The sequence below is a fragment of the Cyrtonyx montezumae genome, unplaced genomic scaffold (genome assembly GCF_038088225.1).
Source record: "Cyrtonyx montezumae isolate F1298 unplaced genomic scaffold, pur_monq_1.0 scaffold_0, whole genome shotgun sequence".
NCBI lineage: Eukaryota > Metazoa > Chordata > Aves > Galliformes > Odontophoridae > Cyrtonyx > Cyrtonyx montezumae.
This window is the reverse complement of record NW_027071824.1, coordinates 33,674,904-33,693,012: the sequence shown is the minus strand read 5'-3', so window position 1 is coordinate 33,693,012 and position 18,109 is coordinate 33,674,904. Positions and strand designations below refer to the sequence as shown.

General features: G+C 45.7%; 2 protein-coding genes across 3 annotated transcripts in view; one reads left to right on the top strand and one right to left on the bottom strand.

The window, feature by feature from the left end:
• PLEKHG1 (pleckstrin homology and RhoGEF domain containing G1) overlaps positions 1-16,022 on the bottom strand; it is a 521,486-nt gene extending 505,464 nt beyond the window's left edge. Inside the window, exon 1 of the mRNA XM_065732026.1 lies at positions 16,013-16,022. The gene's annotated coding sequence lies outside the window, so the exon portion shown is untranslated. The remainder of the gene's footprint in view (positions 1-16,012) is intronic.
• Positions 5,100-17,202, top strand: ZC3H12D (zinc finger CCCH-type containing 12D). Of its 2 annotated transcripts, none has more exons than XM_065732160.1 (6): positions 5,100-5,144; positions 7,567-8,702; positions 12,919-13,058; positions 13,631-13,865; positions 14,871-14,977; positions 15,451-17,202. In XM_065732160.1, exons 2-6 carry the CDS (start codon positions 8,320-8,322, stop codon positions 16,428-16,430), a joined length of 1,845 nt encoding a protein of 614 aa, XP_065588232.1. In that variant the 5' UTR covers positions 5,100-5,144; positions 7,567-8,319; the 3' UTR covers positions 16,431-17,202. The 2 variants fall into 2 exon arrangements, with proteins under 2 accessions (XP_065588232.1, XP_065588240.1); XM_065732168.1 differs by lacking the exon at positions 5,100-5,144 and having other exon boundaries at positions 7,237-7,715; positions 8,262-8,702.
• The last annotated feature ends 907 nt before the right edge of the window (positions 17,203-18,109 follow it).

Genomic DNA, 18,109 nt, shown 5'->3' with positions numbered 1-18,109 from the left:
ACATTTTAAGAGTGTGCATGCTTGCCTCTTTCTCTCCAGAGAAAGATCTTATGCTGATAAGAGATAAAGAGCAGCAAAGGCTGTGGCATCCATTGTTTCTTCCTCCATTAAATATGTGATGAGTTGGAGTCTGGTCTGGTGAATAAATTTAACTTCTGTGGTTTTGCTGTAATGTCTGATTCTGTAGTAGGCGTGTAATAAGTTTTTATAGGTGGGTACCTCTCATTGGAACTTGATCTGAAGTAGAAAACCCGAATCTGAAATACTTAGTGGCCATAAGGAGCCACAACATGTTGCTCTGCCCTGGAGGGCCAGGAGCAGTTCTGCTTTGCCTGGTGAGTACATTTGAATGCTCTGTATGCAGAAAGTGGACTTTGGATTAACAAACTTCTATGGAAAGGTTGCTGCTGAAGGAACAAAAGAAATTAACTCCATTGGCAGAAGATTGTCACTAAGCAGGCCAGGCCAGATGCCTACAGACCCGCACTGAGTGAGGATACTGAAGGGCATTGTGTACAGATAGGAATGTGCTTTCCAGAAACAGCTGCATTCCCTTTGGTTTGTAAAGATTAATTGTGTTTGGTGAAGAGGCTGCCTTTGCTAAATGTATTTTAACTTGTGTATACTCTGAAGCACGGAGCTAGAAATTCAGTTTCCATAACTGTGTCTGTGTTACTGGGGGCTGGCAGGGACTGAGCGAGTGTGTGGGGCCCCTGCCCCGCAGGGGGAGCAAACAGGAAGCCTGCTCTTGGGAGTGTGTTGGGACCTGGGGCTGAGAGCTACGCACTGTTCTCACCAGGATTTCTGCTTTCAAAAGATTTCCAGAGAACTCTACAAGAGCAAGATGTGATGTGTTGGGAGTAGTGCTGCTGAGGTGGTAGATGTTCTCATGTTCTTCCTGCTTTGTTAAAGAAATGACGCTTGTGCTGGCATGTTGTCCTCAGTTCTTCTTTTCAGTGGCACATTTTTAACATATGAAAAACAGTGACCAAGGTTGACGGGGAAGTGGAGGTGCTGAACAGTTAGGTTCTTGCTGTTTTTCGGAAGTGACAGTCATAGAAAAAGTTTCCACTCTGAGGAAAGAGCTGGATTCGTGTTGAACACCCAAATATCCTTTTATAGGAAAGGTGATAAAAATGACTCAACTGCACAAAGAGTTTTGGCCGCCCTTCCTTGGCCTCGGCTAGACCCCACGCATACCTGTGGGGTGTAGGAATGGCTCAGTGTATAAAAAACACCCAATTCCTGGAAAAGGAGCTCACTTCCCAGCAGCAGCAATGGGTTCTCATGCAACAGGCAAATGCTCAAGATCTAGAAGTTCATACGAATAGTGTGTGGAAGTAAGTGGTTACTTTCGTGTTGGTGATCAAGGAGTCTTCAGAAAAGAAGTTAAAAAAAAACAAGCGTGTTCAAGAATCTCTGATTTTTTTCAGTATGCCATAGAGCTTTTAAAAATGTACCTGATGCCTTCACTAAGCCTTGCACGACAGCTCGGCATTTGTTCTGTGTGCCCTGCCTGGATGCTGGTGGGCTTCTTGCCAGTGACTTCTGTTCTTCTATCATAGCTCACTGATGTGCTCATGAAACTCACTGAGCGTTAAGCACGGCTTGAGCTTTGTGTGGGGCGGGGAGCTGGCCACCCTTCAGCTTTCTTACCAATATGCCTCTTTGTCACGTTGACAGCATGTCACCTTCCTCTGGGATGCGTGCTGCAGTGTTCTGCGCAGTCCCATATGCTCAGGCCTGCCCAGAACCTCTGCAGGTAAATCTGGCCTGCTTTGCTCTTGTCCAAGCAAAACCAAGGAACTTAGTAGTTTAGACAAGCATTTTTAATTGCACTGTTAAGAAGTTATATTCAGAAGTTTCAATAATCTCGTATTATGAGTTTATTGCTCTTCCCTTTCTTCATCTTGTTTTTCCCGTAGCCTGAGTGCACATATACAACTCAAATATTACTGAGTGGAGCATTACAGTTTTGGTTTGTAGGCTTTCTACATATAGGACTTACTTCCTACAGGGATAATGCCTCTTCTGTCAATCACCAGTTGCATACATAGGAATACTGTGAAATCTGAAACTTGTGGTGTTTACGTATAGGTTATGTAAGTTTGTGCCATATGTTAGTATTTCTGTGTAGCTTTGTGTCTGGCTGCTGTCAGGATATGCTTTTTGTCAGGCAATGAGTCCGTGGCCTTGTTCAAGGTGGTATGTTAGAAGGCCTCAGTGAGCCATATGAGGGTTTAGGTCTACCAAGCATTTGCTAAATCACGGAAACAGAAAGACCGTTCCAGGAGCTTTCTGAAATCGAAATCTTAAGGTAAAGGGTGTTAGGCTTTTGAACTCGAAACTTGTTTGGGGCTTTCTGGTTTGAAAAGGTACTTTTTATATAAGCTCAGTGGAAAACACTTGACTAATAGCAAGATTTTTTTGATATATATAGAGAGAAAGGAAACCAAAAATAGTTATTCTAGACTGGCAAAAACAAGTTGGGTTCCTGCTGTGTCAGATCTTAAGATGGGATTGTAATTTTCCAAGAAGTAAAAGAAATTGGCCATAGACCATACTGTTTGAGTAAATGTCTCTCTCCCTGTTCTGTGATCTGATGCAGACCTAACAACCGCTGCCTGTTCTGGTAGGGGAAAAGTTCAGAAAGCATATGAAAATAGCTCTTCTAAAGACACTGTTTGTTTACCAACCTGAACACTGGGTTGCCTGTCATCAGCTGGTGCAGCACTCCAACAGGGCCCGTTGGAAACAGGGGTTTGCCCCCCAGGCTTACACCATTCACTCAACAAATCAAAATTTCCAGGGTCTTCAGCAGTGAGAGAATGGCAGAAAATGTCTAGACTTTGCCTAGTGGTGCATAAAACCCAGATTTAACACTGAGAGCACACCTTGCACTGTGTAACAGTGAGCTCTTCTTGGTGACCAAGAGGCTGGGTTGTGGTGGCATGGCGTGAGGCAGCAGGGAGATGCTCCTGCCCCAGGCTGATTAAGATGCTCCTGCCAATAGGATTGCATTTAACTGCATGCTTAATCCTGGCTCTGGTCAGGGACTGGAGAATTCTCGCTGTTGTACTGCAACCACACAAGTTTGTTTGATTTTCCCAGCAGGTGAACAAAGCAAATAACTCATTGGGGTGTGTAGACCAGAGCACCTGCAGTGTTCCCTACTGCAGGTTCAAGAGAATGTTTTTCCGTACTTGGCACGGCATCTTATCTATCACCATCAGGAAGGTGGGGCTGCTCTGATCCTACTGAAATGGCAGGCCTGGTCCTCTGCTGTGGTCTCAGGAGCTGCCACAGCAAGGCTGTTCTACATGGATGTTGATATAATTCTTTCCAGTGGTAGTCCAGTTGTTTCACAATGCAGCAAGTTCTCAAACTTCAGCTCAGCTTAGGAACATCCATGAGTTTGAGTTCTTCCCCAGAAAGACCTCGCCCACTGTATCCATTTCCTTAATTACCACAACACCATGGAGAAACAGCAGATTGCACTGGGAGTACTCAGCGTGCTTGTCAGCACAAGGAAGCAGCAGAAAGAGGAAATGTCTATGAAACCACAGCCCTGGGGCTGGCAAATGGCAAATGTGATGGTGAACAAAAGGGCTGGAGGGCATTTTAAAATTCTGTCCAATCATCTGCTTGGTGTGGTCTGCTGCCACGCACCGACGGTCGCCTTGGTGAAATGCTCTTCCCAGCTTTGGGAAGGAGGGTAAGGGTCCTCCTGGGTGGCTGCAGTTTGAATAATGTTGAAGTCTTGTACCCATGGCTTGTTCATTAACTTTAGTCATTTTGTTACAAAGGAAAAATGGACATAGAATTCTCTTATCTGACTTTCTTCTAATTGCTTTTCTTAAGCTCTGCTTGCTTGAATCAAGGAATCATTAAAGACCACTAAGGTCACCCAGTCCAGCTGCTAACCCATCCCACCATGCCCACTAACTGTGCCCCTCAGTGCCACATCCATGTGGTTCTTGAACAACACCAGGGACAGTGACCTCACCACCTCCCTGGGCTGCCCATTCCAGCATGTGACCACTATTGCAGAGAAGAAAATTTTCCTGATGTCCAAGCAGAACTTAAAGCTATTTCCTCTCATTCTATGACTATTACTCAGGAGAAGGGGCCAACCCCCACCTGGCCACAACCTCCTTTCAGGTATAGCTACAGAGTGCAATAAGATCTAACAATTCTGTCTCCCTCAGCTGCTCCTCATAAGACTTGTGCTCCAGTCTCCTCATCAGAGGAGTGTTCTATGGACGCTCTCCAGAGCCTTATTCCCATATTAGAAGAGTGTTTTGTTGAAAGTGGGGGGTAGTGATACATTGCAATGTCATAAGCTCTACTCCATTGCAACCCTTGGTTGCATACTTGTTCCTCTCCAGTAGCACTTTGTAGTGGTGCTGTTATGAGGACACCCTTGGCACTCTGCCTGGCTTCTTCCCCAGGGTGTGGGGCTGAAGGCTTTGGATGTTCTTCTGGGCTGTGTGTGCTCTGCTGTGTGACGGGTGTCCTGGGTAGCAGAAAGCTGGCACATTGGTACAGCTGTGGCCTTAGGAACTGTTTCCTGTGAGGCTGACCTGCCCAGTCAGTCCCATCCAAGTCCCAGAGAGATCTGTGCTGTGTGCAGGTAGGTTGCACGCTGCCCTTCATTCTGTCCTTTACAAAATTTAATTTTTTTTATGTCCCTGAAGGATCTGCCAGATGCAAGGGAGAAAGAATAACTTGGTGCCAAGTGTCTCTGGTGGGAAGTTGTCCATTCATCCCATAATTCCTGTGCCTGGCTCTGATTTCTGGGTGCTGTGGGTCCCTGCCCATGAGCATTTGACTCATCTTTGCCATGACTCAGAAGAGAGATGTATGGGGAACCCTTGTTTTTCAAAAGGGAAAAAAAAAAAAGAAAAATAAAGAAGTGAAAGTTTATCAACCTGTACGGTTAAATGAAAGACCAGCGAGCCAAATGAGGAAGTAAACCCTTCCTTTAGAATGAGCTCTAACCTGCTCACAGCACTTGTTTGCTCTCTGCTGACTCCAGCCCAGATTTAAGGCTCTCCATACCGGGCAGCTTCCTCCTGGCTGCCCTGAGCAGCTCCCGGCTGCTCTCAGGGATGGCACTGTGGGGATTGGGCAGGTAACACAGGGTGAGTGGGGCTGCTGGTGGGCATGGCTCCTAGCACTGCTTGCTGCTATGGCTTCTGGGGAATGCAGCATGGAGGGTGGGGAGGAAAGATGCAGATCATTTTGCAGTCATCTGGTCTTCTTGTAGGGGTCTACATGCGTCCCTCGTTTGGGAATCTAAAACATTTATTTGAAATATAAAGAGAAGAAATAGCTCCTGGAAGGGCCCAGGAATGCTGCCTGGTGCAGGTTGAATGAATTATCGGGGAGGTTCTCTGAAAGAGTGGTCAGGCACTGGAAAGGGCTGCCCAGGGAGGTGGAGGTATTCAAAGAACGTTTTGACATTGTGTTGAGGAACGTGGTCTAGAGAGAGCTATGAGGTGGATGGTTGGACTGGATGGTCTTGTAGGTCTTTTCCAACCTTGGTGATTCTATGTTGTTCTATGATTCTCAGGGACAGGGGAGGAAGAGGTGGCCAGGACTGGGCAGAGGGACTGCTGCCACGGTGTGGAGCTGTCACTGTGCCTGCATGTGTGTCCAAATGCATTTTATTATTATTATTTTTTTTTTATTTTTGGCTAAAACATTTAGATTATAAAATAATTTAGAAATGATGCTGAAGCCATTCCTTCTAGCAGTGTGGGTGCGTGGAAGGGGACGCGACACCACCCCATAGCTTTGTGGGCTGGGCACATTTGCTTGGGGGAAAGATTAGCCCAGGAGCTGAGTGCTGACGGAGCGCAAAGCCTGAGTGGTTGCTCAATGAGTCTGTGAGGAAAAGTGGCAGGAGGAAATCCAAGTAGTTTGCAAACGAAGGTTGTAAAGTTTGTAAGTTGGATTTTACAACCTGCTTGTGTCTGATAGCAAAGGGTGGATGGACTCTGCAGTGCACCGCTTCTTTTGTTGTGTGTTTCTGCACTGATTGTAGCAACCAGCTGGCCTGTTGGACTTGGGCATGCTGCTGATCATTGAAGCGTCAGCCTGTGACTGTTATTCCCTGGGCTGGTTCAGAGCAGAGGGGCTGAGGGGAGGCCTGATGGCGGCTGCAGCTTTCATTGAGATCGGAGGAGCAGCGCTGAGCTCTGCTCTGTGTGACAGCAACAGGGCCTGAGGGAACGGCATGGAGCTGTGTGGGGAGGGGCAGCTGGGGGTGAGGGACAGGGTCTGCACCAGAGGGCAGTGGACACGGCCCTAAGTGCTGGAATTCAAGGAGAGTTTGGATGCTGCTCTCAGACATCGTGTTTGATTTTGAGTGATGCTGTGTGGAGCCAGGGGTTTGACTTGGTGAATTTTGTGGGTACATTCCGACTTGGGATGTCCTATGATTGTACAATTACCCCTCAAGTTTCTCTTCTTAAGAGTCACCTCAGTGCTAGCTGTGAGCATGGCTTCCATCTCAGGGTTCCAGATGTGTTCTTTCTGTGGTGAAATCCCTGTAGTTGCCCCATTACCCATTGCTAACATCTGGCCAAACAGTAGCAGAGAGCCAGTGGATAACTTAACAGAAAAACAGATGTGGCCAGCAGCGCTGCAGAAGAGCAGCCTTTGCTCAGCAGGTGCTGCTGCTGACAGATGTGGCCATTGTACCCCACAGCTGGGAACCTGCTTGGCAAGGCTGAGCAAATGTCCCCAGTAGAGTCAGGTACAAACACAACACAACAGGGGTGCTAGTGTGGGAAATCACCCAGAGACAAACTACATACATCAGGACATGTGGAAATGCAGGTCAACAAAATAACACTGAGGGCTATTAGAATACATTGATGCTGTTCATAACTTTTACTAGAGTTCCAGATTTCTTCTGCAGAAAAATATGCTGTCTAAGCTGCCACAAGATGACCTGCCAATGAATGGGCTGCAGTGGCCACACAGTCCCCTTCTAGCCAGGAAGCTGTCTGCAAGGAAGCTGTCATGTCTTTTTACGTGATCTCAAGTCCTACAGAAAAAGTAGCATTGAGATTGAGAGCTGAATGCCTCGCTCTAGCAGAGCTCCAGAACTTGCAGCATCTTCCCTGAGTGGTTTGCATCGTACTCAGTGTACTCATCGTACTCACACCTATAACACTCAGGAGCGACCTGCACTAGGTCTCCCATCTGTGAGGGTGATGAGAGAGCTAAAGGGAAGACAGCCAGACTTGTTTCTTTCATGTGAGTAGGTGATGGAGCCATAGCTCTGATACTGGTGGTAGCAATAACTGCAGAGATCGAGTGAGACAAGTGTCAGTGCAAGCATGCCACATACCTGAAAAAATGTGGCTTGACTGTTGAGTAGTCACCATGTATGTCCTTCTGCTGTCACACTTGGTAGGGTGAAGCAATTCTGAAACTTACGATGCTGCCCATCATGGTTAGTTATTAGGTAGACCAGAAACGAAAATAGTTGTGCTATGGAGAAGGTTGAGGTAGCATCCTGCTACTCTGGCACAGTCATTTCTGTATTACCAGTTTCTTTTGACAATAAATCTAAGTGAAACTGAAACCAATTTTCAGATTGTTTGCTTCCAACCACTGCCCACGACAGCCTTCAAAAAACAAGCTGCTTCTCCGAATACAAAAACAACAGGAAAATATTAACTCAGGCATCACTGGAACAGGTGAGTGGTAGAATTTCATAAGATATGCCTGAACATACACACAAAGGCACATACTAGGAAACACAGTTCTATTAAGAAAAGTTCAGAGTTCACAGCTATTTTGCGAATAACGTTTCCCTAAATCACTTGGTGAAATGTGTTGTACATGTTAAGTTGCTATGGCATCTGAGATCATTCAGCAGCATTCAACTGATAGTTATCTGTGCCTCATTAACCACACTGAGCAAATTGAAAATCCCCGGTTACACCGCCTTTTATATCATTTCCTGTGAGATAAGTCCAAAGAACAAACTTACGCATACAGCGAACCTGGGTAAAGACAGACTTGCACAGCCTGTGAAGTAGGATGACACCTGTCTGACATAACGCCTGCACAATGACAAACGTCGCCCGGACCAACCAGCTGCTTTTATAAATGAGAGGGGATCAGGAAAACATCTGAACGTTGAGAGAAGACTGGGACAGTGCACGAGACAGCTACCTGAGCTCGCACGTTCTGCCTTAACGCTTGCATTTTGTTCTTTCTAATCTTTCCCCTTCCTAAAGCTGATGCCTGCTGGACGAGGCCGGGAAGACAGAAGCACTGCGTTTGGAGGGAAGGCAGATGCCTGCTAGGATGGCCCTGGCCAGTTCATTTTCCAGCAAGACTGTACCACCAGGCTCCAGAGAAGTTTCCACAGCAGGGGGAGAAGTGCACCAGAGCAAGCTGGACTTTTTCTGCAAGCTAGGCTACGGTAAGCAGGACATCTGCAAAGTGCTAGAGAACCTGGGCCATGAGGCCCTGGAGGATGACGTGCTCAAAGAGCTGATTCGGATGGGCAGAAAACCTCAAGCTCTGGATAGCCCGTCTCAGGTTCCCCCACTAAAACTTGTCGCCCGTGGGTCATGCAGCACTTCACCAGTGCCAAAATGGCTCGGAGAAGAGGAAGGCGGTCCCTCCAGTCACTTGAGAGCCATTGTGATTGATGGCAGCAACGTTGCTATGAGGTAAGCTTTGCTTTTTAAGGCATCTCTCTCAGTAGATTTTGAATTTTAAAGCTGATGGGTCGAAGTGTGTTTTTCTCCAGGTGAAACGTGTATTTGTATAGTAGATGAACCACTGCTTATTCCTGTTATGTGTCTGGGGACCTTTTGTCTCCATGCCCATAAATGCACATGCCTAATACAGTCTCTGTTTTGCTCTGCATTTTGACCTTTTATGAGCTGACAGCAGCTAACGTGCACTGTTTATGGCAGGATGATTCAGCAGCTCTTTCCCTTTTTGTTCACCACTAGTGTTTCCCTTCCTTTTCACACCCAGGAATCCCAAATGGACGGAAAAGCCCCACTAACATAAGAAGGAGAGGGAAAATAAAGATGAGTGGCTGTGATTGTTAACAAAATCACAGTTGTATTGTCTTCACTTGCAGCTAAATCCCCACCAAGGTTCTTGGCTTGTATGTTTATGGTTTAACTTTATTTTATAGAAACACCAGGAAATTGGTCATTGGCTTGTATCTTAAATATTCTCATTTCTTCCTGGAGTAATTCTGTTTCTGGGAAATGTTGTAGCAACTCACCTTTGCCGATTATACTTCCTAAGCAGTGTCCTGACACTGTAAAAAACACTCTGTGATATAGAGCCTAGCATTCTCACGTGGATTAGGAATCCAAGGGCAGCAGCAGCAGCTTGGCCTTCACTCCTCTGAGCAATGAGAACTGTCAGAGGCCTTGCCAAAGTCCAGGATGCGCTTTGTACCACCTTTTCTCCCCATGATTCCTGCTTTCTTCTTCAGGGCTGGGCCCGTCTTTGCACTTTGGAATAAAGTGGAGGAGGGCTTCCTCCTTTGCTGTGAGATAAGACCACACTCCCTCTGGTAAGAGGGTGAAAGAGACTAGTGCATCCACAGCGGGTGTTCCTGGAGACTAAGCAAGTTGTGCCATCTTCTGGAAGAAGGAAGCAATTCCACCCAAAAGCAGGGAGATCCTCAGGAGAGCTCACAACTAGTGAGAAGTACACAACAGAGCAAAGCTCTCTAGCCTTAGCCAAGCCATCATCTGGGTAGCCAGCTTCTAGGGTCTTCTGAACTTTCACCCTAGACCCTCCTCAGGGCGTTCTACTTCTCTGTAACGTTTATTTAGTTATTATTAATCACCAAAATGCAAGGCGGAGAGGTTCTTGCCTGCCTTAATTCTTGAAAGCTAGTGTTTTGCTGTGGATTCCTTGAATGAGAAGTAATTTCCAGCTTCAGAAAGGCAAAGGCTTTACAGCTCCACTCAGACATCCCCCTGTCTGCCTTGTTAAGTTAACGACTGCTTGGCACAATGGAGGAAACTGCTGATGCTGTCAGGATAAATAGATCCAATGCAGCCTGGAAGAAGCTGTTCTCCTGTTCAGGATGTCTAGGCAAAGAGGTTCTTGCTAACTCTTGCCCTTTGGCTAATGGGATGGGATTGCTTTTGGTATCCTCATTTTAATATTTCTGATTTGTTACTGTCAGGTAGAGAAGAGCTGTTTACAGCATAATCAGGGAATTGGGATGTTTGTTGGGTTTTCTTGCTGGAAAAACATCATCAACATGATCAGCTATAAAAAATGTAGGAGAAGCAACAATTTAGGGATGGAGCTGTCAAAATCTTGAAGCTTAGAGAGACGCTTGTGTGGGGAAAAAATATCTCAAGCATTTGTATTTCTGTCTTGGGACTGGCATTTCTGGAGCACTTCACTGTTAACACTGAGGGTCTACTGCATAGAACCCATCCATCACGTCCGAATGGCAAATAGCCTTGACTTTAGCCAGTCTCACTAGGCAGACACCTCAGTACGCTTTGCATTTCCATCAGGTGTAGTCAGAAGCTTAGCTATCTGCCAGCCCATCTATGGGTGGCTCAAGATGGGTTAGCTAGGTCAGTGGGGGAAATCAATCAAGTCGTGTTACTATGAAAGAAGAACTGTTGAAACCCCATCCACTGTACTCTAGAGCTTGCACTTACATCTAGTTTTTAAGCTGTAACATGTACAGAGGCCTTTTCTTGAGCCAGCTGAGCCCTGCTTGGTGCTTTTAAGTTTCCTTACTTAGGCAATGCTCAGTTATCAGAGGAAATTGGTGTTGGAACTGGATGTTTCCTAGCCTGCAGGCCTAAAGCATTTTATGAAGGTGAAAACAGATATGGGAAGAAAGGGTGTAATTGCTTATTTTAACAAAATCAGGCTATAGCCCAAGTGTCCTCTTAGGCCAGTGTCCTGTAAAGCACTGTTCGTGAACAATTGCTCTTGAAAGAGTTGTTCTGACTAAGGTTCTTCTCAAAGAGTTTGGAATTGCACAACTGAAAAAGGAACCACTTCCTGCTAATTATGGAGTAATTGGTGGAATTGCTGCTTTGTTCTCTGTGCCCTGGGCTGAGGATTCTGTTGGGTCCTGGTGACTTGCAACCAAGCGATGAGCCGCACTGCTGGCAGGAAGGAGAGAGCAGGGACAGAGCTGTGACAGATCAGTTCAGGTCCGTGGGGCTGGGTTGGGTTTAAAGTGGGTTCTGTTGGTCAAAATAGATTCTGTTGGTCAAATAGCATTGCATGTCAGGTGTTGGCGTTAATGATGCTTGACATGGCAGTGCACCATGAGTGTATCTACTACTGTGGGTATGCATTCCCCAAGTTTGGCTGTAGCGATATGCCAAACAGATTCAGTGATGACACTGAGAATCAACACCAGGTGCCTCTTGCTTGTTCTGCCTGCTCTCTTGATCAAGTTGTTTGTGCTTCACTGTTTTACTTCTTACACTGGGAGCATATATAAAAGCATTTCCCTAAAGCTGACAGGGCTATATATGTATAAATGAGTAGACATTGTCAAAGTAAATTATCGTTGTAGTGACCTTGACTTGAGACCCGGCGTTACAGAATGGCCTAGCCAATTGCACCATTTTTCATTTGTAGTCAACATTTCGTCACTACACATTCTATTTTAGGTGTAAAATGCAAAAAAAAAATATTTTTTTTTTGGTTTTACATTCAATAAACACAATCTGGACGTGAATTTCTGGGGGTCAGGGATATTTAAAACTGCAGCATTTTCCTCAGCTGGTCAATCACTGCAATTAGGTGTAGCAACTTGAGAGAGGGATTTACATCTGTGTTCTGCAGAACATGAGTAGGGTTCACCACAGTTGTCCATATTATTCAGAAACCTTGAACTACAAGGATGACGTTTCTGCAGACACCGTGAGGTTGTTTATCTGTTCAGGATCCGCGTGAGGAGTTTTTGTTTCGTTGTGCAGAGGCAATTAACAAATTCATCTTTCCTTCCTATGTGCGCTGTGCTCCAGTCATATTTTAGATAAGAGGAGGGCAAAGAGTGAGAATTTTCAGTGGGGGAAAAAAGCTTAGAAAGGAGATTGCCTCTATTTGTTTCCTTTGGGGATTTCTCTGTGTTTTGTTCTAAATATTGATAATTATTCAGAACCCACCTTGCATGCATCTGCTACAATGAGTATATGGGGGTTTCCTAATCCTCTGTGTGACAAAGACAAAATCCAACAACCTAGGCAAGGTAATGATGGACCTGAAGCATCCATGGCCATCTCCATAGAGGTCTTGTCTCTTTTCTGGTGACTTGGGTTAGATTCTTCATAATTCCCTTCCTTACTCTTGCAGTATTTTTTCCCTTTTAATTTAACTGCTGCTTCCAGAAGAGGTCAGTACCAAGCTGACTTGCAGTTGCAATTAAGGCCATTTCAGACATAAAAATCCATGTCACTGTTAGCATGGAAGAAAATCCCCATATTTTATTTCATATGTGAGAGTCTCAAGGACCTCTGCGTGTGCTGGATGAAACTCTCTATCCTCCAACCATTATCAGAAAGCATGTGAAGGAACTGACACAGCCTAGGGTTTTGCTGGTACTTTAGGACTCAAGTCCATCTAGATATAGATGGAAGCAACATGCTTGGGTAGAAGGCAGGTCATAGAAATTGGAGATCACAGAATACTCCTGACTTAAGGTATCCAAACTTCTTCAAATAACAAGTGCCAGGTTCTGCTAGAGAAGGTATTTGAATTTATCCAACCAGGACACTCTGCTCAGGTATGGAGCATTGTTTTCTTGGGAAGTGATAAATGACACTCAAACACTGTGTCTTGCCTTGTCATTACTGATTCAGTTGGAGACCTCTATATGCTTTCCAAAAACTTTGCCTCACCTTCCTCTTCCTATTTCTTTTATAGCCATGGAAACAAAGAGGTGTTCTCCTGCTGGGGGATCCGCCTGGCAGTGGACTGGTTCCGAGAAAGGGGGCACACCTACATCAAGGTTTTTGTCCCACTCTGGAGGAAGGAGCCCTCTCGACAAGACAGTCCCATTGCAGGTAGGTCACCATCCTAGGCATAATTTGGTAGCCATTAGGTGCAGCTTGCAGGCAGGGGGTGTGAAGAGTATGGTACAGCTTTGCCTTGTAAGGTACAAACTGTATATAAGGTTGCCATTGCTTAAAGTACTCATTAATTCATTGCCATATGCAGGCTAGCAATGAAAACTGCAAATAGGTCTTTGTTACTATGCTCAGAAGTACTCTGTTTCAAAAGCACTAGTTTCTGCCTTAGTTAAAGAGCAAGATTGTTAGCTCACAACGGCCTGTAGGGCGTTTAAGGCTAGCCGGTAAACAACAACATTGTTCCTGACTAGATGTTTCACACGTTTTCCAGAGGCGTGAGAATCCAAAGCTTCACTATTGCACAGCGGACACTGGTTAGCCTGGTTCCTGATGCAGGGACTACACAGGTTTCCTCAGTCAGGAGAAGCATGTGCATTGGCTGAAGTCTGTGGAGGGTGGAGAGATTTAGGTTGTACGGAAATAGGGAAGGTGTGTGCCTGCAGCTTGACATCTGATTCTTTCTTTGAATATTTTTTCCCCTCTATTTCTGCTAACCGCCTCACCAGATCAGCACATTCTTGAAGAGCTTGAAAAGCAATCAATCCTTGTGTATACCCCGTCTCGGAAGGTGAAAGGCAAGAGGGTAGTTTGCTACGATGATCGCTATATTGTGAAAGTTGCTTATGAAAAAGACGGGGTCATTGTTTCCAATGACCATTACCGGGATCTCCAGAATGAAAATCCTGAGTGGAAATGGTTTATAGAGCAGCGACTACTCATGTACTCTTTTGTCAGTAATAGGTAAGAGAACTTGGTTGGTGAGCAATCTGTAACTTGAAGTGTATGGGTCAAGACAGCTCAAACATGAGTGTACCTCCGGCCGCTACAACTTTTCTTATCTCATTTTTGTTAGTTCCTTCTTTTTCAGCTTTGGCCCTTCAAGGACAGGCTGAGAGAGCTGGGCCTGGAGTTCAGCCTGGAGTTCAACCTGGTCTAGGGAGCCTGCTTTGGCAGGGGGGTTAGAAGAGATGATCTCTAAAGGTCCCATCCAACCCCTACAATCTTGTGACTCTGTGGTCTTAAAACCCCATGCCACTCCTCAATCAACTTCTCTATTTGAATAGCAACAGTAATGACCAGCTTTCCTTCTTACCAGTTCAAAATGGAATGTTTATCCTACACCTACTCTGTATTCGGTTTTATTCTGTAGTGGTGTAACTAAATTAAATTAGTGAGGGGACACTGGCTGAATTAATTTTTAATTTCCCTACAAGGCAGAACAGCACACTTTCCAGTGCTTTTATTGTTGCAACCTTTTAGAAGAGAAAGGAGAAGCTGGTCTCTCTGGCCTTAACTATCCCCTTGAAGAGGCTGGGCTACTTCATTGCACCAGATGTGGGCTATCAGCTGTAGCTCTGAATTAAGTGGTGGCTTTAGACACATTCTCCTAAAAACAGGAGGAGAGTGAGTTTGGTGTGAAAGGGAGCTGATGAGTGCAGAGACCGCAGAGGTATTTCCTGCTGTTTCGGGGAAAAAGGAAGTGCTACTGCGGTGCCTGGGGTGCTGACAGACCAGGGCTGTGCCAAGCCTCAACATCTTTCCAGTTGGTTGAAGTTTTTAGGAAAGGAGAAGGAAGGACAGCAACATGAATGAGAAGCACAGCTGGCTTGGTGAGCAGGAGGGATAATGCAGCTTCCAGAGGCCAGGCTGCGAGGGCATCACACACCTGCCCTGCCCTAAGCCTGTGCAGCAAGCTGTGGCAAAGCTCAGAGGACTTCTGCTACTCTGCCACTTTTCCTTTTTCAGGTTTATGCCTCCTGATGACCCGCTAGGCCGGCATGGACCCACTCTTCATAATTTCCTCAGCAAAAAGCCAGCGCTTCCTGAATCAACATGGCAGCCTTGCCCCTACGGTGCGTTCCTCTCTGTCCCTCCTGGGCCTTGCTTCTTCACTGTGCTGTCCTCAGCTGGGGGAGACTTATGGTCCTGCATGTGCTCTTCCTTCACACTCGGTTTGGTAGAGGATGGGGCCAGGGCCGCTCAACTGCGTGGTGTTCCCACCCCAGAACAGTTTTGATGTAATTCAGAGGTAAACTTCTGCCCCGTGTTTGAAAGCCACCCTTTTCAGTAGCAGGTTTTTCGGTCCACTGAGCACTGTAACCAGAAGACATGTGAACTTCAGACACTGCCAAAATAGACCTAAATCTTTACGCAGAATTTTCCCTCTGTTGCTATTTCAGTCAGCAACATGTAAATGTGGGGTCAAAAGTGCTAGGGTGAAAGCAGTGCTTCCTCTCTGTGCTGTTGTTTGTGCTCACCAGGAGCTCCTGGCTACATGGTCCTGGGAGACTATCTATCTCGTTTGATATTTTTTTTATTCTTTTAGGTAAAAAATGCACTTATGGTAACAAATGCAAGTTTTACCACCCGGAGAGGCTGCATCAAGCTCAGCTGTCAGTTGCTGATGAGCTCAGAGCCAGAACAAATGCACCCACAAGCCTGGGAAAGGAGGAGGAGATGTGCAACTGCTCTCCATATCAGACTGGCAGAGAGCCTATGCCTCATGACACTGTCACAGAAATGCCTCAGGGTGCCAGCAGGGCCATGAGGGCCTCTTGCTATGCAGCATGGTCCCCAGGAAGCTACCACATGCCGCCAGTTGATGCCTGGGCCATCAGCTCCAACTCTGGCCCGGAGCTTGACCAGAAGCCACCAGAAGCCCTAAGAGGACAATCCCTAGTAGGAGAGATGGCAACACTATCCATCAATGACAAGGTATACTCTGGAACCAGGCTGGCATGCACCTTGCAGGACAGAGAGGTGTCTGACAGCCCTCATCGCTGCTGTAGCCTGAGGCACAACCCCTTTCTGCTGCACCACCACCACCACTGCTTGGACTACACCTGCTTACCAGGGAGCCCCTTCCAAAACTCGGTGCTCCTGCCCACTCCGGGCAGGCAGCTGGAGCACTGCTGGCCCCAGGACTGTTGGTCTGACAGTGCCCAGCCCGGCCCAGCCCTGGAGGCACAGCAGCACCTCCCTCCATCCTCTGTCAAGCCCCTGGCTGAGCCACTGCAAGTGTACAGAGAGAGGCCCCAGGGCTGTTTCCCCAGCCCCCCCTTTGTGCTGGATGCCAGCAGCAGGCTTGACTTCTTCCAGAAACCCCATGCTCAGCCCAATGCTGCTTATTGTGATTACTGGCCACCCCACACTGCAAGACCTCCTTCTACTCGGCAAGGAAGCATCCACAGGGAGCTGTGCACTATTTTCCCCTGTGCTGAGGTCAATCGAATCATGGCACTGTACCCTGAGATCAAGGATATCACTAGCTTGACATTACTGATTCGAAGACATAGAAACCTGTGATGCCTCCAGGTTAAACCTTTCCCTACTAGTGCAGAACTACTATTCTCAGGTTAATCTAAGTAAGTGTTACAAAAGGGCTTTATGAGCTGAGTAACAGCTGTTCAAGTAGCATACATCCAACCAATGATGGTACATGGGGCATTGAGTCAAGGCAATCTCTGCAGTTCACAGCAGTAGGCTCTTGTCTGCTTCACTTAGGGGTAAGTAGGAGGGCTTGGGGTAAATAACTGAGCTGCCAGCATGTGCACCTCACATGTTTTCAATGATGTCCTAATGAGCCATTTAAGTACCACCGGAGAGCCATTCCCATTAAAGGGCTCCTCAAAAGACTTGACTTATCAGTACTAGTCTACTCAGCTAGCAGAAAAAGCAATTAATTTGGCATGTTTCACCTAACACTGGGCTGTACTCCCTGCTTGAAGGCATCTTTGGGCCCATGTAATTACCTGATGGCTTTAATCACAAAAGAGCCATGTCCTACAGCATTAAGAGATGCAACTAGTATTTATAAACCAATGCTGTGAACCCATAAACTTACTAGTGGAGGTAGCAGCGGGAGATCCCAGAGCACTTTGGAAACAACTGCAGGTACATTTCTCAGGGCTCATGCATGATATATGTATGTCAAGAAGTGAGGGACGTCCTCTGTGATATAAAAAGTCCTATTGTGGACTGAATGCTCAGAACTGTTCTTGTTTGAGTTAACACAGCTGATAGCAAATGAAAACAACAAAAACAACAATGGTAATAGTAACCTTGAACTGTTTCTGTCCCAGTAAATGAGAAAAAATATTGTTAATTAACCCTTAATTACCAGACGTGGTCCTATAATGCCTCTCTACATATGATTTATGATTACAAACATTTAAACTCTATTCTGCTGGGACACATTCAATTCTCAGTAAGCTGTAAAGCTGTTAATCCTCTTGTTATTCCACTGAATTTTTTAAGTTAAAATTCAAATGTTAAGGTTGATCCTGGAAGTTTTTGGCATTTTACCAAAGTTTATGTATGTCAGTATGACACATCTTAAGACTTACTTAGCACACTGCAAAATGATCACCTAGAATTCTTTGCTCTGAATATTTTTCATTTTTCTCATTCTACTCCTTTTAGCATAGATGGATAATCAGGTCTAACATTCAGACGGCTTTACAAAATCTCAGACCCATCAGAGAACCTATAGCGGGCTCTTCTTAGAAGTACAATTGGGCAAGAATTAAGCTTAGCTCTCACTGAATGCTCGTGGTTTGGAAAGGTAACCAAGCAGAAGTAATTGACCCTTAGTGTTCCCGTCACGTGATGCATTTTTGTATCTGTATGATTCTTCAGGCAATAAACTGTACCAGCTGAAACTCTTTTGGTCATGTGGAGGCTGACTAACAAGGCATTCTGAAAGAACGTGGAAGTGAGACCACAAAAATGATAGTTTTTTTTCCACATTTCATGACATTTCCACTAATTACAGTCATTGTAAGTTCTTTGCATTTTCTTTTTTTACATAAATCACCTCATTCGGGCTGATATGTATTGGCTCATCAGAATAGCATGCAGTGCACGGAGTAGAATGGTCATTAAACCAAAATTACGGAATATGTGAATTGCTTTGGAAAGTATTTGCGTTCTACAGCCAGCGTTAGTTTCCTTGAAATAAGTCACACTACTTTTACTCTGCCCTG